Below are 23,239 nucleotides of genomic sequence, written 5' to 3' on the forward strand. Positions count from 1 at the left end.
TTAGCGATTTGAGATGACCATAAACTGTTCACGCAAAGTAATAGGCGAAAACGAAATCCAATATATTTTTAAAATAGTACATAATAGACGTTTCACAGATTACACTTACACACACATACATCAGTGGCGTATAATGGACAAATACGATACTACTATTATTACTACTACTACTACTATTATTATTATTATTATTATTACTATATAATAATATTCTACTACTACTATTACTACTACTACGACTACTACTACTACTACTACTACTACTACTACTACTACTACTACTACAATACTATTACTACTAGTTGCACGCAGCGCTAAGTACGATGTGCGCGCGCAACACGGCACGATAATTGTGTCGTGGAAGGGGCTACACTGAGAGCGATCCGCCGCCGCCACGCTCTGTCGTATCACGCGTTCTGCACGACGCCCATACAATTATCAGCCGCAGCCGCGTCCGATTTTGTTGCCGTCAGGTTGCCGGTAGAGCATGTAGTGTCGTTCTCTCGTTCCGCGTACGACGACGTGATAGTAACTACATAATTATTTTTCAATCTGTTGACGTAAAATATTACGACCCGAGAGTTTTGTTATACATAATATTATCATTACTATTTTCGTTTGGTTTGCATCGCTAAATAGTAATTTAATAAAAAAAACCCTTGTTCGACTGTGTTAACGCGGTGCCGTGCGTATTATTATTTTTTCCGTCTTCCTCGTCACCCGGGAAAATCGTGTTATTTCGCGTCTCCGTGGATTTTTGTGCGCATCGTGCGGTGATTAATACCAAAAGAACCAGTTCGTCGCCGTCGTTACATCTGTGTGTGCGCTCCGTGTACGATTTTACGCTCGTAGATGCATCGCTGTACGAACATCGTCGCAGCACACACGCCAGCGTCATCTTGACACAGACAAACGGATTTTCTACTGCCGAGTTAATCGAGCACTGCGAACGTAAAAACTAAAAGGTACAGGCTTTTAATATTAATCAAGCGGACGCCGCCGAGGTGTTTTATTTGTTTAATTTTTGATTATAATATAATCGTCATAGCGTGTTGAAAAAAAATAATTTAACCGGTAGTTGACAGTTCTCTGCGGAAAATAAAATGTCGTTGCATAACACTTACGCACAGTATACCTCTCTGCCCTCATAACATAATATGTACCGATACATAATATTATTATTATCATAGGTAGGTACGTAATACATGTTAGGCACGGTGGCGCACTGGCTCTCACGAAGGCTTTACATAATAACCCCAGGCTCGTAACACGGGCAGGGCAGATAACAAGTTTTTTTTTCTGCTCTTCATTTTTTTGTATCGTCTGCGTTTTCGCCCACTGTTTGTGCTTAACTCACTGTTACGCAAAACAAGTAGCTGGTAATAAGAACCGTCGAAACGACTGTAATAATATAGAGTATTTAAACGATCGAAGGGTGTCAATGCACCCTCCTCTGTCTGATGGGGTGCACTTGCACTTTACACACAGACGGCGTGGTCCTGAACAGGTGTCACCCCGCCGACGTACGAAAAAGAGGGTTCCGTCTGTACTCTGTAACAGGCGATTGTATAATAGGTATGCAATAATAATGATAATAATAATAATCGTCGGTGCTGCGGGGAAATCGTGCGTGGTGAAGAGGTGCCGTGGTACTGTTTACGACGATTTGTTTTGTTTTTCTGATTTTTCTGATCGGTTCCGCCACCGCCGCATTCGGCGAAAAAACGAAACGGAATAACCGCGCGCACGCACACACGCATAACGTCGCGCGCGCGTCGAAAGGGTTGGCCGCACTGGTTATTGGTCACGCACGTCACACGAGCTGCAGCAGGCAATAGTCTGTGGCGTCGCCGCCGCCGCCGCTCGTATTTCCTGTTCCGCGATCATAACGATTGTGTCGTATGTAATAATAATAATAATAATAATAATATACGCAGTCGTAGTGTGTGTGTGTGTGTGTGTGTGTGTGTGTGTGTTTGCCCGAAGCAGCTTCGGCGGCTGTTGCCGTAGAGGAAGAGTTGTTAGGACGCGCGGCGTGTGGTGTATTCGGTTGCGTCGGCGGTGTAGTGTGCATGGGTGAAGGAGTATGAGTGCGGGACACGGACTAGGCGGCCGGCGAGAGAGGGCTCCCGGAGACGACGACTACGACGAGATGCGTTCTTTTCCGCCACCGCCTCCCTTTCTCGTCGAACGCTATTGTCCTACGGTTGACCTTGACTACACACACATTTATAAACACGACCGGATTCCGGACGGACTTCCACGACGCAGACACACTCACACACACACACACACACACACACACACACACATGCGCGCTCACGAACACTAGCCGCCGTAGTCGGTATATTATGGTCGTTATGTGGAAAATAAATACATAATAATAATAAACTCAAACGATGTATTTTTACGCGTATTTCCCGGCTCTACGCGTTGTCGCTTGGGTTTTTTCATACCGTTCGTGTTTTGGGGGGAGGGTCAAGGTTTTTGTTTTCGCATTCCGTCGCCGTGTACCCCGCGATCGCCGAGCCCAAGACGTGTCATGTCGCGGCGGACAACACTTCCCGTGTTTGTTGTTTTCGCAAATTCTCATTCTCCGATGTTTTTTTAGTTGTTTATTTGTTCGTTTCCAATAACAACACGCACGCAACACTAATAATGTAACGGTTAGTTACATTAATAATATGAGTTAACTCTTTCGAGTTATGCGTTGTAACGAGTGATCATAGTATCATAGTAATGGTGATAATAATATAATATTTTTATTGTTGCCGAGTGTGTGTGTATCGTCGAGAGCGAGCGCGAAGAAGAAAAATATTTGTCCGTCGGATCGTTACAGACTCCTCGTTCCATATAGGAAGTGGGAGAGACGACAAAGAAGACGCACTTCGTGCGTGCGCGCGCGTCGTGTTTTTGGGAAGCTGCCGCCGCAGCCGGTGGAATGTAACGATGGGTCTACAACTACGGGTTCGCGGCGGCGGTGCGTGAGGGGGTTTGGAGATGGCGGGTGGAATGGATGGCCGCGCGATGCGGTGCGGTGGTGGCGGAGGGACGACGAAAAAAAGGAAACGGCCCCGTTCCCACGGTTCGGTGTCTGGGGCGCCCCGTCAATGTGTGTGTGTGTTTGTGTGTTCCTCTCCTGTGTTGTGTCGGTGGTGCATGTGTGAAGGGAGAGGACAAGGGATTCCTTATTTATTTTTTTCTTCACTTCTCTTTTCTCTTTATCGCCGCCGCCGCAATCACCGCACCCCTACGACACCCGACGACGCTGACGACGGTGAACACCTGCTCTCTCCTCTCTCTTTCTCGTCGCAGTGCACAAAAGGGACGCCCCCGCCGTGTTCACCGACGTAGGGGAGAAAAATCTTCACGAGATGACACATATTTTTCTTTTAATATTTTCGTTCCCCCTCGTCGCCGTTATACATCACTTTTCGGTGTTTGATTTTTATTCGTTTCCGAACGTCGGTCGTGACCGGGTCGCCGTTTTTCCAACAAAACCCAACCACCACATCGTCCGGTCCGTCATTCACCACGCTTGCAGGTGGCCGACTTTATAGTCTCTGGGTACGTGCAATTCATTTTTCTTATTTAAATAATGGTATTGTGACATAACGTCCGCAGGATATCGGATGCGCGCTCGCGGTTAATAAGGTCAATTTTTCCATTTCACAATCGACGACCAATTATACATTTATTTATTATTTTACCTTATACATATTTAATTAAATAAATTATAATTATAATTAACTAAATGTAAATGTTGCCGTTTCCGGTGATCCAATCCTGGGCTATCACACATTATGTACTCAAGTGACATAATGAAATATAATCTAAATTATTACGATTTGGTTTTGGCGTTTGAGGATCTCTAGTTTATCCTTATTTCACTCTACTCCTTGCACCTCCACCAACCGGCCAAAGCAGCACCGCAGATTTTTGTCGTGCACGCAAAGCAACGACATGGAAGCGCCGCCACACAAGCCAAGTGAAACCCGTTTCGGTCTCCTCTCTCGACATATGGCGACGGCGGCGGGGTAACATGACCTGTTGCTGCGCGCGCCGCAGAGCGGAAGTTCCTATTACGTATATGTGTGTGTGTGTAGTCCCGGGACAAAGAACCGCGTTTGCCGCCTCCGTTCAAGGTTAACCGCCGCCGCGTCTCGGTTTTCCTTCTGTGTGCATATTAAAATATCGCGCGTGTGTTGCTGCGTGAGTACTAAACGAAATAAAAATCAAACATTTTCCGCCCATATTCGACATCCTGCTGCGGCATTAGAAATACCGATGTGTGTTTGATGATCGTTATAGAAGCAGCTCCTGCAACACTAAGGACTCCAAACATCTAACAGCAGTCGGTACTGTTGCAGTTTGAGATTTTGAGAAATATTATTTATTATTAGAAGTACTCATATAATTAATTATGGCCTACGCGACGACGGTCGTGTTGTACAACGGAAGAATATTACACTAAAAGAGGGCACACACACACACATTACAAAGACAACCGTGGTGGCAGTATTGTGCGGTCAAAAAGACGTGTAATAATATATTGTATAATATTGTTAAAATACCGGCGACGGTCCGCGCACGCGTTTCCCGCACGACCGGAAGTGTGTTTCTACCGCAGCGACGGCGATACATAACACAGTTTATTATGTTTGATATATTGTACTATGTACGAATTTTTTATTATTTTTTTTTTTTTGTGGGCAACGACGGGAAGTGTACGCCAAGAAGTTTTCGTTGTACGCCGCCGTTGTTTTACCGTTCTATTTTTACGATCCGTGCGTGTCTAAAACCGTCGTCGTCTTCGTTGTGTGGTGTTGGTCTTCGCCGTCGCCGTCGCCGTGTCTATTATGAAAAACACAAAATAATAATAAAAATATGAGACAACGACGATACTATTTCTATTTTTCTGCCTAAATAACGGGCGCACTGCGAATATTCCTATATATAACATTAATATTAATCTCGTTCACGTATGCGCAACAACAATCAATCATTTATTATTATCCAATACAAGCGACAACACTGTACATTATCATGACAAACGGGTTATTACGTTTACGAACCTCAATTTCCGTACCATTTTGACGACCGACAGAAATCATATTATTATTATTATTATTTACGTTTGACGGAGAAACGAATGGATAATTTTACAACTTGCAACAATCGCGCTTGTCCGAATATTATTTTCGGAAAAATGTTAGCGTCCTATAAAAAGTAAAAGACAAACAATATTTGTTATACATTGTAAAATATTTTAATAGTAGTCTAGTGTATTTGAGCATAGATTAAATATTTAATCTATGATTTGAGCCACTTACGCGCATTGTTTCAGACTTTCGTCCACCGCCGCCGACGGTAGTTTTTCCGGCGGCGTTCCCGAAATAAAATAAGAACCATCCAATGTGTTTCTTTTTAAATTTATTATTATAAAAAGATTTCTCTTCATTATTATTTCATTCTTATTATAATATAATATTTATCACATCTTCCTCGTTGTGCGGAGGTTAACCTACGTCGGCTAACCTACTAACGACGATACGACGTACAATCAAATGCGTTGTTTTGTTAACTCGCAGTGTCTATTATTATTAAAATATCATACAAAAACTATTGTTATTTGTTGATAACAATAGTATACGTTTATAATAATGTTGTGATATAGTTCGACAGCGGTCCGATTACTGTGTTATAAAATATTTATATTTTAATATATAATCATAAAATATAATACGGTTTTTATCGGTATGTACATCGTCGTCTTCCACGTTAGCCCGCCGCGTCGTCGTTTAATAATAATTACCATATTTACGATATTATTTATAATTCTAGGAAATACTCGTTATTTTTAAGCAATCGTAAATGTTAATTTATTAGATAAGACGGTCGATTTTCTTTATGTTTTGCGCAATCTATGGTCCGTTTCTTGTCATTTGTATGTTTTAATTGTGCTTTTTTTATCTAATTGTGTCATATTTTTTTCTTCTTTTAATTCGGTGAATTTAAAATAATTTATTGAGGCCAAATCATTTTTAATCGTTACAACTTCCATTATATCCTCAGTGCAACGGCGGTTCCATAGTAAAATTAATAGACAACGATAAAATCATTTCCAAGTAAAAAGAAACTTTTATACTCAACTTCGAATCAGCGTAGTATGCTGTATTACATTATTTATGTTTCAAGCATCTTATAAATATCATTAAAATTATTTAACAGGAAACAATACCCACTTTCGTTGTATTCAAAGAAACTTTATCGTCTGGTATGTATATATATAATGCATATTAATGACGTAACGATGGGAGACGTTGTTTGAGTAGGTATGATGTGATTCTATTATTACCGGCCGAGAGTCCCTCGGTTAATTTCCGGAAGGGTTTACATCTATCTATTTTTAACCGTTCAATTTTTTTGTAAACTTAACCCCACTGAGCCGGAAGAACGCGAAAGAAACTATAGCGCCCCACAATATATTGGTATGGTTTATTTTTATCCATTTTTACTTGATGAATATCTGTTTGTTGCCGACAAGGGGTTTTACGTAAATTCGGTATTTTCTGTAAAAAACTACTCTTTCTATAATAGGAAGAAGTAATACGCGTTGTATGCGGAAGATTAATCATATTAATTATTTTCCGTTCCCAGAAGTGTAAGTTATAAGCACGAGAAATGTTAATTATTGTAAGTACCAAAGAAATAATTTTATCATTTATCATCGATGACTCGTGTATGAATTAATATGTGTGGAGCGAATGTGAATTATATTTCGCCGGCTCACAAAAACTCGTTTTGAATTTGGGTGACGAAAAAATTATGCGCTATTTATCTATTCTGTTTATTATTATTATTTTCTGTTCCATTTCCTCTTCATGGCGGCGGTTCAAGGTTTTTTTCGAAGGTTCTTATTTTTGACAAACACCGGAAATCCCGTTATTTCGTTTGCGCGTCCCCTCGTTTTACCTGCCACCTTGTCTAGGTTTAAGTTCGAGGGCAATTTTCGCGCTATCGTAGAAAATTCACTCCGGAAATCTTATCGGTAGCGGGACAGGATGCGCACCGTACAGGACGACCTCCGGTCGTCTATAAGGGGAACGAAAAGAAAAAAAGTCTAATAACGTGCATAATAATGACGTGGTGTATACATAATATTGTAAATACCGGAAGTACCGGAACGGAAACGCTGTACAATGTGGTTATACACCTACCTACTGCCGACGGTTGGTTAATTACAATAATAATAATTTTTACACTCAAAGCTGAAAGAATATATATGTGCTCGTGATGTGTCTTGTCGTTAATCGCATAATCTTAAAGGTTACAATAAATTGTTATCGTGTTATTGATAGATATCGCGGTCGACAATGATTTAGGAGGGAACGAAGAGTCTTAATTAAACGAATCTTAAAAAATGTCTGGTTAAAGTCGTCTCCAGTGTTGAGAATGATATACGGCGGTATACGTTTTGACTCGTTTTGGGTAGACTTCTCATTTTTGTTTTTTACGGTGAACATTATATTATTATTGTTGGTTATTACTTCTATTACTATAATATTATTACTACTGTAGTGCTGGTATATTGCATTATCGCATTTCCGTTTTGACGATTTCCGCGTAGACGATCACCTTGCGAGACGAACACGCCCACACGGTGTGTGTGTGTGTGCGTGCGTGCGTGTATCCCCACCGGAGACAGCTTGAAAAAGTAAAAAAAACATACACACGTCGAGTACGCGTGCAAACCGGCGGCGCTGGTCGTGTTCGTCGAAATTACGTCACGCGTCGGTTTTTCCCCTTAAAAATTGTCTTTACCCGGAAAACGACAATGACAACGACCGTCGGGTGGTTGAACGTGAAAATGTCGCGTTTATTAACTCGTTCTCGTTTAATTTATATATTTTCGGATAATTTTTTTTCTGCATAATCGGTCTGGACGTCATACGAAATATTACAGGCAATAGACGTCGCCGCCGTTCACCAGTCATCAATATCAGTGCCGTAGAAAACCAATTGATGGTTGTTTTCTTTTTCTTTTCACTTACTTAACGTATTGTCAATTTTTTGTATTATTCGTGCGTGTGTGTTTCATATGATATAACAAGAGATCGGCCGGGTTCGTCCCCCTCGAATTCTCTTCTAAATTAATTGTATTACGCACTAATACTAAAAATATATCTCCGGTGCGTACATATTTTTTTTGAAAATGCTAGCGGGAATTATTTAGTCGAAAATAAACGGGTTTTTTAAAAATCTTCTTTTCCGCGGGACCAGGCGTCGGTTACGCGATCTAATAGTATCATACATAATCCAATTTATTATATAGTCCATAGCTCCATGCCTGTCGTAGCAATAACATTCAATATTTTTACCATCGTTAATATAATATTTTTAATATTATTTTCTTTACGGCACGTCTTAACGAAAACATTGTTGTTTAATCAGAAGCGTACCGCCCGCCACTGTTTGTAAAACAAACTTGCACGTCCTCGGCGACGGCAGCGGCGGCGGCGGTCATCGTCCGCTTGCGTATAAACAAAAAAGGCGAGCACATTTCCGAAAACGCACGAATTCCGACCACTCGCGCTAAAGCAACGAAAAGCAGCAGGCTGCTGTTTTACGACCTCGATGATAGCGTAATTGGTGTATAATAATTATTATTGTATTACGAGTATCGAACAATAATATTAATAACGTTTACCATACGCCCGTTTCTTCTCGGAAATATTATTATCATTATGTTTGTTGACGACGCTATCTGAAAACGAAACGTGTACTAATAATATTATAATGTAATTATGTTTAAAATAACATAATACGGTGTAGATAAAATTCGATAAGCATAATACATTAATACGGTGCATAACGAAATATGGGAGGAAAAGGTCGGAAGAATGTAATTACCGCGCCGTCGCGTAAGAAATAGCGTTTCCGGCTGCGCCCGTTTCTCGCGAACACACACACACACAACACACGACACATAAGTACTACACACCACACATTGCCATATGCGCATACGCATAATAACACACTCGTACATTATAATGCACAAACGTGTATAATATGGTAATCAATTCGTTTGACCTTCCTACCGGGTGTACCCGGATCCTGGTTCAGGCTCTAAGCGCATACCGAATATCTATGGTGTGTGTTGAATAAAATGGCCAACGGTCGCGTAAAGTTCGCCCGAACTCGGCTACGTTTTTCCACGCCGCCATCGTCAGACGGTACAGTTTTTCAACCGTTTGATTTATTATCGATTCGTTATAACTCGTAGTAAAGCGATTTATCGTTCGGGTTATTATTATTGTTGGAAACGGCCTCTCTGTGTCTATCTCTCTCGCTCCGTCTTCCGAGACTGTTGCGAGTAACGAGTATAATAAAGCAATAGTAATAATATTACAGTTAAGTAACATTTTGTTATCGTCTCAATTATTATTGTGTTCGACCTTTAGCTATACTCGGCTGTGAGTGTGTGCGCGCGGTCGATAACGGAACGAGCGCAAACTATCGAATTTTAATAATAATGGTTCATTATTGTTGTGCGATATCCAGGCGATGTACGAAAACGACATTATTTCACGCATGTTTTTCGTTGCACCGCACAACAGTCGTACAGCACGGTACTCTAGGCTATTACGACAGGTGTGTTTCTTTATAGTCTGTGGCACTAGAAACGCGATAATGTTAAAATATAACCCTATAGCACACAAGCGTCTTACAGGCACTTTATACAACTGCCTGGTATTAAGAGAGGCCTGTGCCCTCGTGTAGTGTATACTGTAAACTGCCGAGTATTATTTGTCGTTTGACGCGCTATAAGATCGACGTGTTCAGCGGCCGTTTCGGCCACACTACGCTGTATACGTAATACTATATATTAAATTGTTATCCGCCGAGTGCATAACGTGTATGGTATTTACTATTTACCAACGACCAGCCATGTTCGTCGTGTATACGCCGACTACTAATAAACAGTAATAATTATTGTAATGTACACACACACGCTCACACGTACGACACGACAGTTCTGATGTCGTTAAGGTTGAGCCGTGCATGATACAACAATATAATAATATGACCGGTTCGGTCGGGAAACGACAAAAAATAAAATAATGAGCTGTCGTCGTCGTCTCGTTAATACTAAACGAGTTTCGCGATACGAAGACGAGGACGGCATTTTAATAATAATAATAATAATAATAATTGGATTGCTGATAAAATTAATTATATGCAATGTACATTTTTGGCGAGTGTTTCGTTCGAAACATTCGCTGATCGATAATGATACTGAAAAATCGGTTTTCGTCCGTAGTAGAGGTATCCATTAACACTGCGGTATTTAAATGTTATTATTGTTGGTGTTCAAGGAAACCAGAACGGTATTTTTTCCGTGTCAAAGCGCGCTTTGTGGTTTCCTGGTTTCCTGATGGAATACGACCCGGCGGCGTCGGCGTTCATTTCGGAATCGATGACACATGAAATAAATAACAATTAAAATTTTTTATTTACAGTCGGACACGCCTTCTATCATCCCCCCTTCCTTTCCTCTGCACACTCACTTACACACATATTGTGCGTAAAATAATATATTATGCACGTATAATAATACTCGTTCATAATCTAATATAACGTTATTACTTATTATACATTTCATAATATTATACATCGTAAATTAATGACGCATTTTTTGTCTCGGCATTTCTCGCCACCGCACTGCCATTATAGTGTGTGATCGTTCCGGGAACGACGCACGTCAACGTATACGCGAAATCCCACGCAGAATTATACAGAGTGTTACTCGTGGTATCCGTCTGCGTGATATGCGAGGTGGGCGAAGGGAACAAGGGGTGTACGCCAATTGGAGCTCTATACAAAAGACGAAATGAGTGAAATCGAACAAAAAATTACACAATTTTGTGTTCATCGAAAGTACAACACTTCGAATAACGCGATCGTCGTGATATGTAGAGTGAGCTACAGTGTTTTATCATGAAGTTATAATATAAGAAAACGGAACAACGGTGGTTCACCCATCACTTAAACACGTATTATGTATACAGGGCGTTAAAATCTTCTTTGGACTCGTCTTTTCTATACTACGTACAATGCAATTATGATGTTCATACTTTCCGGTCGCTCTGTATGAGCTAGTGCGGTATAAAATAATATGTTATTCGCTCGTATACGACATGAAGGAGCGTCGTGTATAAAAAACGTTTTCGGTTCCACTGCGGGTTATCGACTATCGAGGGTTATCATCATTTAGTTGCAACAACATTACTGTTCGCTTATCATTTATTCACGTTCCGTTTTTGAATAATTCGTCGTCGATTCAACCGCACCAACAAAAGTCAAAACGGCACACGCCTATGGTAACCAGTAGTGTGCGGTTTACTAGGAATTTACTGTAATATGGTGCAAATCGACAACGACGTGCATTTCCGTCATTAGTTATTATTCTTTATTATCAGTAGTAATTAATCGGTTTCGCGCACACGTACGTGAGTACTTACAATCTTGCTTCCGCACAACATCGTCGTGTAAACCTTGTTTGCTATTCACACAATCGCACAATACGTTTTTCCGCGTCTCAAACTGGGTTTGGTTATCCCAGCGATGATTTTATTCTTTCTCTCTCTTTCAAATTTACCTTAATATTACGACCTACACGATGTTATAAACTTGTTCTGTATGTAAACCTACATACTGTACCGGTAGGTTTCAGATTTTTACGATCGAAATCTGTACCTTTACGCGGAAAGCAGACAAAAATCTGTTGCGAAACGGTAGCTCCTTTTTTCAGCAACAGGATATAATACCTGCTGTGGTGCGCCCCCGTCGCGTGTTGCGCAATAGCCGCGTGGGAGAGTGTATAGTTATTATTTCGAACGTATATCCTCTGTTTTTTTTTTACATTTTTGTATTGTATCTTTTCGGTCTCGAGACCTATAAAATAGGTAGCACAATTGTTGTCAACGTCTACCATCGTCGTGTCGTATGTCGATTTCGTTTACGATGCTCTTCTTTTTTTATTCCGTGTTCGGCCGACAATAGGATTTAATAGCTGCATGGTACCTATATTGTATAATAGTAGCTCTATATAGTGTGTGTAATTTGTGCGGTTTATCGAATTCGTATAGGCGGGTGGAACGTGAAAAAAAACCACAGACAACGGTACAGACGTCGACCGAAATGCTCTTGTATAATAAAATACATAATATAAATATACATATATATATACACACAGAGAGAGAACAGGTAAACAGTATAGGTAGACACCTATATACGTGTGTTATATAAAAAAAAAAACAACCTACCTACCGAAACATACGGATGCGCACAATAGACTACGAGCCAACACAGCAGTCAGCAGCACCCGGGACCGTTATGGAAATAGGTACATACGCAACGTATTTTGGCAACAACACCAGTGGATTGCTGTCGATCTCGAGCGCCCGTTTTCTTTCTATTATATTATTGTTATTGAGAATTATTTACCGTCCGATTTCAGTATTATCTGCCGATTATTTTCAGTGTCGTTATGTATTTTAATATTTCTTCTCCGGGCGATTCCTCCTTTTTGATCGTCAAGTATAGGTTAGGTCTTATCCGAAACCACTATAATACTATAATATACATTTTCAACAATTATCCGCAAAGCGGAATATTTATTACTTGTTATAGATCTTGTTAATGACAGGTGTAATAAATTCGTAATTTTTTTATGTTTCAGATTGTTTTTCTAAAGGCATCATGAAATTGATGCCCCTGACTCCGGGTCAGGTGTCAACGATAACGCGGCACGGTGGTGGCGTCGGCGTCGGCGGTGGCCTAGGCAGTGGCTTAAGCGGTGGTGCGGCAGTCGGCGGCAGTGCGACCAACGGTGCCACTACCGGCGGCCCAGGCATGACAAACAACGCAGCCGCCGCTGCGTTCGTGTTCAACAGCGGTGCAGCGGCCGCGGCTGACCTGTTCTGGCGTTACCACCATCACCACCCTCACCACGGTGGCGCCTTCAACTTTCCACCATCGCCAACCCTGTTACCACCCACTCCTTTCCCGTCGCCACTCGACTTCAAACACCACTTACCAGCCAACCTTAGTGAGTACTATGCATACTCTAAAAACTGGTTCTCGAAAACATTTCATTTTTTTTAAGTAAATAAATGAAACGCTGTAGTCGAGGACCGGATGTTATAGGTGTCGTAAAAGACACCCGCAATCCTCAAGACACGCGTCTTGAGCGGGTGGGAAATCGTTTTACAGCTTCAGTATTTGATTGTTGTTCTCGTTTACACAGTTACCGACCCGAGAATCTGGACCAAAGAGGATGTGACCACTTTTATACAGTGGGCTGAAGTCGAATTCGACTTGCCACGATTCGAAACCGAATTGTTCCAGATGAACGGCAAAGCGCTGTGCCTGTTGACCAAACAAGACCTTGGCGAACGGTGTCCGGGCGCCGGTGACCTGCTTTACAACGTGCTGCAACTGTTGCGGCGTGGCGGTGATATGATGAGCGCCGGAAGTGCCGGACACCTGCCCGGCAGTCCGGTCGCCTCACACTTCCCTTTCAGCCCCACATGGTGTTTGCCGGCACCGTCTTCGCCGGCCGTCCTCAGCCCGGCTCCGTCCATAGACAGCCAGTCGGACAGCCCTCGGCACCTGGACTACCACCATCAGCAGCCGCCGGTCGGCTCTACCACAACCACAGTCGGCCACCACCTCACACCCAGCGTGTCCATATTCCCGACTACTCCGACAATTGGTAAATCGTAAATCGTAAATTATAATAGAATAATATTACATAGTTCCTCCCAAATGTTCAATTCAGTATAAAAGTATGGCATCACATCGTCTACACAAATTTGTACTGAAATTAGGTTTAACTAACTACATATCATGTCATTTTTACCAGATTTACCCTGTATACCTGAGGTGCACCTACTTATCGAAATTGCAACAATAATATTTTGTGTTTTCCGTTTAGGATACTCGAACAATGGCGGCACGAGCTCTGGTGGCAGCAATCAATCCGATTCCGATCCAGAAGAGTCGTCTGCTAGCAGTGGCACACTGAACTTGCCACCGCCCACGCCTACCACCCCGTCTTCGTCAACGTCACCTCCGCCATACTCTCCTTCCACGCCCAAACAGTCTAACGGAAATATATTCTTCCCGTCTGGTGGCGATTCAAACTCAATTGAACCAAATACAAGTATGATGCTGTTGTTTACCAAATAAGTTTGTTTCAATTGATTAACACGTGCCTCATCGTTTACAGATGGTCGACTACTGTGGGATTTCCTACAACAACTGCTGAACGACGGCCAACAGCGTTTCACTGGCTTCATAGCTTGGAAAAACCAAGAAATGGGAGTTTTCAAGATTGTCGACCCCCCGGGTTTGGCTAAACTGTGGGGTATACAGAAGAACCACTTATCCATGAACTACGACAAAATGTCCAGGGCCTTACGTTACTATTACAGGGTAAACATCCTCAGGAAGGTGCAGGGTGAAAGACACTGCTACCAGTAAGTTAATATTTTTTATTTTTCGATTTATTTCTATGTGGCATTGTTAGTTAACATAATTTTTATGTTTTTTTTTATCTGTAGGTTTCTTCGTAACCCCAGCGAATTAAAATGCATAAAAAATATATCTCTATTGCGTCAGCAAATGGCATCAACTCCTCAAACTCCAACTACAACTACACCCAAACTCGAATCAACAGCAGGAGATGTATCTGATGAAGACTATAAACCAACCGACTTGAGCATGTCGTGTCCACCAAGTTCGTGGCAGGAAGGCCCTCAAGACTTGTCAACAGCATCAACTAGTTCATCAATGCAACTGCAGCTCAACATGTCTACTTCGATGACCCCACCAATGTCCTCCGGAATGACAAAAGCGGCTCTTAAACTTGAACAAGCTTCATAGGGTAGCCACCAGAATCCTCCATCCCCCCACCGTGCGCCTTTATTTAATCAGCGTATACAAGTTTTAATCAAGAAAAAAGTCTTTATTATATATATATATATTTTTTCTTAATATGTTACCAAGTCGAATGTTTTATTTTGTACGCTAACCACGAACTGTTTCCATACATATTTCCTAATGGTATGTTCGGGGTGCAATCCATACAGGGTATTCTGTTATATCCGAAAATAATAATAATAATAATAATAACAAGATTTAGTAGTACTAAATATGTCAGTGTTATTAACAGTCTCAGACTACGCCAATGGCACATCCCTTAAGACTGTCGCACAACGAAATATACACAGCGCAACGAATAAGATGCTTGCATCCGTAGAATGTTACGTTACCAGTAGTATATTATGGATTATTTTTTTTTTATAATTAATTTAAAAAAAAATTGACTGACATTATTAAACGCAGTTGACTAGTAAAAGTTTATGCGAGAAATACACGTCTAAGACTTTGGATTATATTTTTATACAGTTATATATAGCCGAATATATTTTAAGATTTACATTTTTTATTATGTATAAGCAAATAGGTGATTGAAAAAAACAAGTGTCTTCCTCAGTATAGAAAATTAAAAGTTGATAAGAATAAATAGTAATTAAAAAATATGTTGTTATAATTTGTTGAATCATGTAAATATGTCTATTTAAATAAATTTATTATTATTATTATTATTATTATATTATTATACATACATAATGAATAAATAAATAAATAAATATATATATTTTTTTTTTAAGTGTATTAACTTAATCAAATACCTCATAAGTTTATTACTAAATAGGTTATTAAATTGTTAAAAAAAAAAACTAAAATACATTTACTCCATTGCCGAAATTGCAATGTTTATGCCGTAATGTCTTTCAATCAGGTACGGCAAATCCGTACATATTTATGTATTATATTATAATTATTTATAATAATTAAATAATGAAAATGTGATGCCCAAATTTGTTCTATACAAACACAGGTTAAGTTAATTAGGTTTGACTTGTGTTGGGTAAATTAAAAAAAAATATGTATAATTTTTTTTATCTGCGTTAACAAGACTTGTTGTTTTTGATGTTCATTTTATATAATAATATATAAAAGTATAAATAACTGTTGTCTTCAATAATTTTTAATTTTAAGCTAACATTCCTCATAAATCTTAATCTTTCAAATAATTTTTTTTTAACATAATAAAATATTTTTGCAAAATTGCATATTAAGAGTCATTTCAATTATATTATAATATAACAGTTATATACATTTTTACTCTTCAAAATTTTGTTTTACATTAATATCAGAAAGAGGAATATGTTAATTTTATTTGTAACACGACTGTGTAATTGACTTGCTATTCGTGGATAATTCAATTTTGTATTAATTACATTAATAATTATTAATTTTTTTTTTTTTGTTGTATTTTGTAGTAGTATTATTATATGATGTGGTCTCATATTCAGGGTTTAAAGAAAATACATTTATATAATATTTTATTTTAGAGTTTATGTACATTAAGCTCACTTGTTGTAAACTCACGGGTAAAATTTTTAAGAATTTGTTTTTTTTCTTTTTGGAAACGATTTTCATTGCTTGTATGTTGTTTTGTAGAGGTTTAAAATTATTACTTATTGATCTCTAAAATAAAAGAAAAAATTAAATAAAACCCTAAAGATAAATAGTTATTTTGTAATACATACTATATTATTATGTATAAATATATTAATTTTCTTTTTAGTAGTAAATATAGAATCAAAGACCAATGTTTGTTGCATATGATTAAATAAAAATAAATTAAGATTTTTTTGTTGTAAATATTTATATATAAAAATATAAAATATTGTATAATATTTTTGAAACAAAAATTGTTTATTTGTTTAATTTTTGTGAATCATTATAATACATTAATTTTTCATTTGTACAAAATGACTCATTGAATCATGAGCCATTCTTGCATGGAAATAAAATGTGTGTATAATTGAAGAAACCTGTTATATTATTGATTGTGTACAACTTAAGTGTCACACTTTGTACCCTAAGCCACAAAAGTCGGCCACTTACTAGTTACTTATCTGTAGTCAACTAGAAAATTAGAAATAACATACAAGTTATAATTTTTGGCAACTTCTAACCTAAACTGTTTATTTATTTATAGTTATCCCTTCAGTGACTAATATAGCTAGTTTTGAATTTTAGTATTTTAGTATTTCACATATAGTAACAGCTAATAATTTATATTTTGGACATAATAAAAATTTTACTGGAAAATGTATAAAAAAAATACACAATAAACAAATTACTCTTCGAACAGTACAAGTAGGGGCAAGGAATTTTAAAGAGAAAAAAATACACATTTTAAGAAAACAGTGTGTTTTTTTTAAATACCTATACCATCTGTTTTATTGAACGATCTGATTTATGCTGACAATTTTACTCAATGTTATCTGGTGATTTTAATTAGCAACTAATTGGTCAGGATTTTGCAGTCTTGGTAAGTACATCGTACATCAATGCCTTTTTAAAACTAGTAAGCTAAGTGACGTATTTCGCCTAGTTAATTGTATTTTTAAAGACAGGACGACATAATTTTGAAAAGACAAATTTTTATACTACATTTGTAAAGCTGTACAATTTATTTTTATTCATTTTTACCTCTTCTAATTAGCATTGACATTTTCTTTTAATAATTAAGAGGGACGAGAATGAAATAATTCTATCATTCTATAATTTAATATTTTGAGAATATATTTTTTTGTCACCCAGTGGAAATTCCTTAAAAAATGCACTACACATAATATGATCCAGCCCTATTTTGGTGTTAAACAGATGAATGAATTACCGACATGTCACCCTTCTGAAAGTTGTAAAATGTAATGGCTATCATTTAGCACATTAAGATGCATAAAAACTTGGACTAAATTTACAAGGGATGAAGATATATAGATTGGACGGACTGTATATTCTTAGTGCTTATAGAGAGAAAGCATAACCCGACTCAAAGTTAATTGAAAATGTAATGGACTTTTAATTGTATCTACTATAAAGACCTGCACGGGCCGGGCTTACTCAGACAGGCCCGGAATTGGCACGGGCTGTATTCTAATTCTATAAGATGCAAGACGGGCCGGATCGGACCTCTATTAGGACAAAAGTTACGGGCCAGATTTTCTTAAATTTCCAGGCTTCTATAAACAATTAAAAATTCTAGCAGAACCTAAATTATAAACGAAAAAACATATTATACTATGGAATATAATTTATAGACACGTACAAGTGATTTATGACGACATTTTCTAGGCTTACTCGCTAAAAACTACTCGCGGGCCGGGCTGTAAGTTATCTGTTTGTGCAAACCTCTTAAGTATCTAGCTACCAATTCAAAAAATGCAAAAGCGATTAAAAACATCATAAATTATTTGTACAGTTGAAAAAAATGTATTGCTTCAATAAAAAGGTACTGGCGAGATCATAACGAGCATTGGTTGAGGATTAAAAAAATGTATGTGAATTCTTAGCTGCCCAATAACCATAAATAGAAATGATATCGAATTTCATGTTGAAAAGAGGTGCCATATAATAGTTAGCAATGTACTGATTATAATGCATCTTGTTGACATAGGTACTGCTCATGTTTGCAGAAAAATTACTACCTATAGTTTATTATCAATAAGTAATATGTACAATACAATTTGTTTTGGCTGAAACTGAAATATTGATATTTATAATATTTAATCATTCTATGGCTACTCAAATGTCTGTTGTCATAATAATATTTAGAATATTTTATGAATGGGTAATGCCGTAATGGTGGACGAGGGATGCAGAGTAGAGTAGGTACCTATATACTGTTTTTCTAGAAATAATAATTGTGCAGTTGCAACCTGCAGACTGCAGTTGCATGTTGCATCTACAAAATATTATGCAAAATAGCAGCTGCAGTATGACGATGGCCTTGGCCTCTTCCGTTATAATTACCATAGTATATGTGGTGATGCAGCGTCGCACTTGAAGCCGAGTCCAACAATATTATATTTTTCGTCATTGAAAAACGGTCGCGTATTGTCAAATATTATAATTTGGTTTTTTTTTTTTTTGTCACATTACCCGACGACGTATGATAAGAGCAGACAACGGGTCGTATTAGTTTAAGGACGCTGAGGTATGGGTGGGGGTGACGAGCTGGACCGCGACACCTGGCCCGGTACCAATAACAGATCCCGCGAGCTGCCGTTCCGCTGCGATAGGAATCCGTCGAGGGCGGCCAAGTAGACCGTGACCGGACCTTCGGCTCGTTCTACTTACTGCAGACCTCTCGTCCACGGGTATACTTAATGTAGAACGTCCGTTTTATCATTCCCCCCCCCCGCACTACTCACTCGACACCGAACAGACCAATAAGTCAGCGACGCCGAGCTTACTAGGAAATAAATGAATAAAAAAATAATTATTACCAATTATTTAGAAATTAGGAGATCTAATTTTACATTACTACAAGTAGTTCAAATAGACTCATATTATATCGTATTTTTAATCTAAAAGTTAAATAATTATAATAGTAACTACCTATTTTGGTATCTTTTTAACAATACACACGTTATACGGCATAGCCACACGGAAAAAACAAAACGGTTATTTACACTAAATATAAAAATAGTAGGATTGACTATGTTTTATAATTGCTATAGAATTAGCTATGAGATTAGTCATATAATTATTATTTACTAAAATATTATGGTCAGGACAATTTAGTCAGAACCTTGTTTCAAATTGTAAATCCTTAGTTATAAAAGTTGAATATTTAATACACTTTTAACTACAAAATCATTTTTCAATTTTCAATTTTCAATTTTGGAAACTTTGTCAAAATCTGAATTTTAAATGAAATAAAAACGTGCCTATGTATGTTTAATATTTTTCAACTGATATTGTAACATAAAATCAGGAGTCTCGTATTACATTTTCAAACTTTTTGGACCCAACCAATATAATTTATAATTTGTATTAATATTTATAGAAAAAAAGAAACAAAAAAAAAATTGAAAATGTCCGCCAATCGCTTAAAACGAGTAAAAAAAAAATTTTGAAAATGTTATCAAGTATATGAATTCATGAAATAAATGTATTGTGTGCATTTCAAGTGTCTACAGTTATTCGTTTTTTAATTACAACAAAATAAAACAATCACTACTTGATAAATCGAATGAATATCCAATGTAAAAGTTTCAATTTTAAATGCTCATAAAAATTTGATTTGACTTTCCGGTTAAGTTAAAATTCCTCTTAAAAAAAATATTGAGTTGGGTTGCGCATGAGTTCAGTAAGTAGATACTAGATACCTACATGAGTCATAACAATTGTAAATCAAATACGTGTATGATCCAATATTCTAGTTTGTTGCCTTGTAAACAGAATTTAAAAATATCCATAAAGTATGACCAACGGCAAGGACGAGCGCAGGAAATATTACTTGGGGGGGTAAAGTTTTTTTTAGTAATATTAATATATTTTCACCAATTATCAGGTACGATGACCTGTAGGTATTATAGGGCGACAGTGGGAAGAGGTAGGGAGAGCGAAAGAGGGAGTGGTAGTGAGAGAAGAGAGTGAGAGTGTGAAGAGGAAGGGTGAGTGAATGAGGGGGCTAGTGAGAAAGAGTGACGAGAGAGGGGAGGAAAGGAGAGTAAGAGGGGATGGGGAGTGAGAGAGTGATAAGAGGGGCAGGATGATGGGAGGAGAGGTAGAATAGTTATTTTAACAATGCCGAATACGTAGGAAAGGTTCTTGAATTGCAAAGGCCACTCGACCAATCAGCTAAAAAACTACCTAGTGATAGGTTGAAAACCTTGACTTATAGGATAGAATAAAAAGGTTGGTAGGGGATGTCGAAGCACTGTTTGCTCTCTTTGTCCCACGCACAACAAAGCAATTATAATGGATGTTTAACAGAACCAACCATATATTGTTACTTTTATAATGGTTGGTTCTGCAAAACATTAATTTGCTTTGTTGTGCGTAGAACACAAAGAGCAAAGAAACAGTGTGTAGACATCCTCTCAATAAGGTTATCAAGTTGAACAAAAAAAGTAAGAAAAGACGACAGAAAAGACGTATTTCTACGTCAGACCATGGTTTTTTTTATCACTTTGACCCACACGTCAGATGTCAGAACCAACCCTATTTGTATATTGTTACTATTCATATTTTAAAAAAAATATATAAACTTTAATAAATTATTATAATTATATAATATAAAATAAAAAATGCTTTTAAACGAGTAAAAATTTAAAAAATACCTATAATAATAACTGTAATAATAAGAAAATATTAAATCAATATTTTGTTCTGAAGAAGTTAATAATATTAAAATTAACGGCAACGTAATATTCTTGGCAAAAAAATGTTAGAAAAATATTTAAATGTTTTAAACGCTTTAAATATTTTCTAATTATTTGCGAAACTTTTCGAGGCCTATTAAAAAATATTTTGACAAATGACAACTACATAATTTTTACCAGTTACGCACCTCAGATCTTTTAAAAATGTTATGTTATGTATTTAATAATAATAACTAAAGATTCTACCAATTTAAAATTTGAAATTTTAGTTTAATTAGTGACTTTTTGGATACACCTTCTGCTAAATTTTGACCCAAGGTTGATTCCACTCTTAAAATTTTTTAAGTCGGTAGCTTTAATCTGTATTAGTACAGGCAAATAAAAAATAAAAAGCCGGAATAAAAGCAGGAGAGCTGAATTTTGGTCCTTTTTAATATACTAGAATTTTACTATGTTAATTAGAACACTTCAATAAAGGTGTATACCAAAATTCAGCTCACCTGTTTTTTATCAATCGCACACCTATTATCTTTTAGAAATTGTATGTTATTTTATGTTTTAAAATTTTATGTTTAAAAACTTGGGTATAAAACTAAATATTTGTATGAATTTCTAACTCAAAATATTTTGCATATTTTTGTGATTTGTACTGATTTCGTCAAAATTCAAAATTCAAACACTTTTATTAATTATTTTGTAGTTACGCTCAACTTTTTTTTATATTTTCACTAACAACAACTTACGTTGAATTATACTTTCAAGTTTTTTAACAGAGTAAAATATTTTTTATGGACATGAGTTTAATAAAAACAAATAATAATTGAAAATTTCATATGCCTATAAATAGTTAAACACAAGTAAAATAGTTTGAACATTCTATGGTGTTTAGAAAACGCAGATATGAACATTCAGTAAAAATTTCATTTGTCTACCATTTTTTTTTAAGAGTTACATTAAAAAACAAAGTCGATTTTGTCGAAAACCGGGTTTCCATTATAATTCACTTTTTTCCTTAATTTTTTGACTGTTTTTCCTACCGCTTTTGAAAACTATTGAGAATTGTTTACTTTTGAGTTTTGACATCTCAAAGTACCAAAAATATTCACTTTTCTACCAGGAAAGATGCTGTGAGGAAAATCGAAGCACTTTTACTGTCCCGAAACGTGATGACAGACACAAAAAAGTTTTTTAAAAAAATAAAAAAAACACATATCATTGTAAAATCAAGGCATCATCGCTCCGCTCACAATCTTAAAGAAGTTAAAAAATTTAAATTAAATTAACCATAACTTTTCACTTATTTATGACCAGTTTTGAAAACATATTATAAAAAATATACATATACGAGTTTAAAAGTATATATTTTTTGGTAAGCGCGAGTAAGGGGTTGTTACTGGATAGTACGGATTTATAAGGATAGGGAGTTTAACACTCAGTGAACATTTTGTTTTTGATATAACTATAGTATGCTGTAATATAAATGCATAATATAACAATAAAATATATATATTACACTGAACTAATAGTGTCCTGTAACTTCTAACTTTGGATTTTAAAAAATTGTTGTTACAGTGTATTGTATAATAATATCAATAAAAATGACTTAACTGAAAAAACTCTCACAGCTCATTGGTATGTCGAATTTTGATAATTTTATTTTTATTTAAAAAATAAGAACTTTTTTCAGGTCGAATGTAAGCCTGAATTTTTGTTTTACTCTAAATAGTACTCTTGAAAAACAACACATAATGTGCGTTATTCAAATTCATAACTAAACTTCTATAGTTATACATTTAAAAACCGGGCTTTGATCCGACCTGCAAAATGTTTTATTTCAAATAAAAACGCTCCGGTTCCAACGCCCTTCGGGTGTTTTGGATAGACAACCGAACGTACAATACCTCATCACGAATCTG

General features: G+C 37.0%; 1 protein-coding gene across 2 annotated transcripts; it reads left to right on the plus strand.

The window, feature by feature from the left end:
- The first annotated feature begins 419 nt into the window (after nucleotides 1-419).
- LOC111030646 (ets DNA-binding protein pokkuri) lies at nucleotides 420-15,508 on the plus strand. Of its 2 annotated transcripts, none has more exons than XM_022310256.1 (6): nucleotides 420-965; nucleotides 12,746-13,114; nucleotides 13,313-13,780; nucleotides 14,003-14,230; nucleotides 14,297-14,546; nucleotides 14,631-14,952. In XM_022310256.1, exons 2-6 carry the CDS (start codon nucleotides 12,766-12,768, stop codon nucleotides 14,950-14,952), a joined length of 1,617 nt encoding a protein of 538 aa, XP_022165948.1. In that variant the 5' UTR covers nucleotides 420-965; nucleotides 12,746-12,765. The 2 variants fall into 2 exon arrangements, with proteins under 2 accessions (XP_022165948.1, XP_022165947.1); XM_022310255.1 differs by lacking the exon at nucleotides 420-965 and adding an exon at nucleotides 12,385-12,409 and having other exon boundaries at nucleotides 14,631-15,508.
- Nucleotides 15,509-23,239: the final 7,731 nt, after the last annotated feature.

Source organism: Myzus persicae, unplaced genomic scaffold (genome assembly GCF_001856785.1).
Source record: "Myzus persicae strain clone G006 unplaced genomic scaffold, MPER_G0061.0, whole genome shotgun sequence".
In the NCBI taxonomy this organism is placed as follows: domain Eukaryota; kingdom Metazoa; phylum Arthropoda; class Insecta; order Hemiptera; family Aphididae; genus Myzus; species Myzus persicae.

Bases quoted from the DNA above. Each gene is read 5' to 3' on its own strand.
- LOC111030646 (XM_022310255.1), top strand. The intron at 13,781-14,002 runs GTAAATCGTAAA...TTTTCCGTTTAG, and splicing joins CCCGACTACTCCGACAATTG to GATACTCGAACAATGGCGGC. The intron at 14,547-14,630 runs GTAAGTTAATAT...TTTTATCTGTAG, and splicing joins GGTGAAAGACACTGCTACCA to GTTTCTTCGTAACCCCAGCG.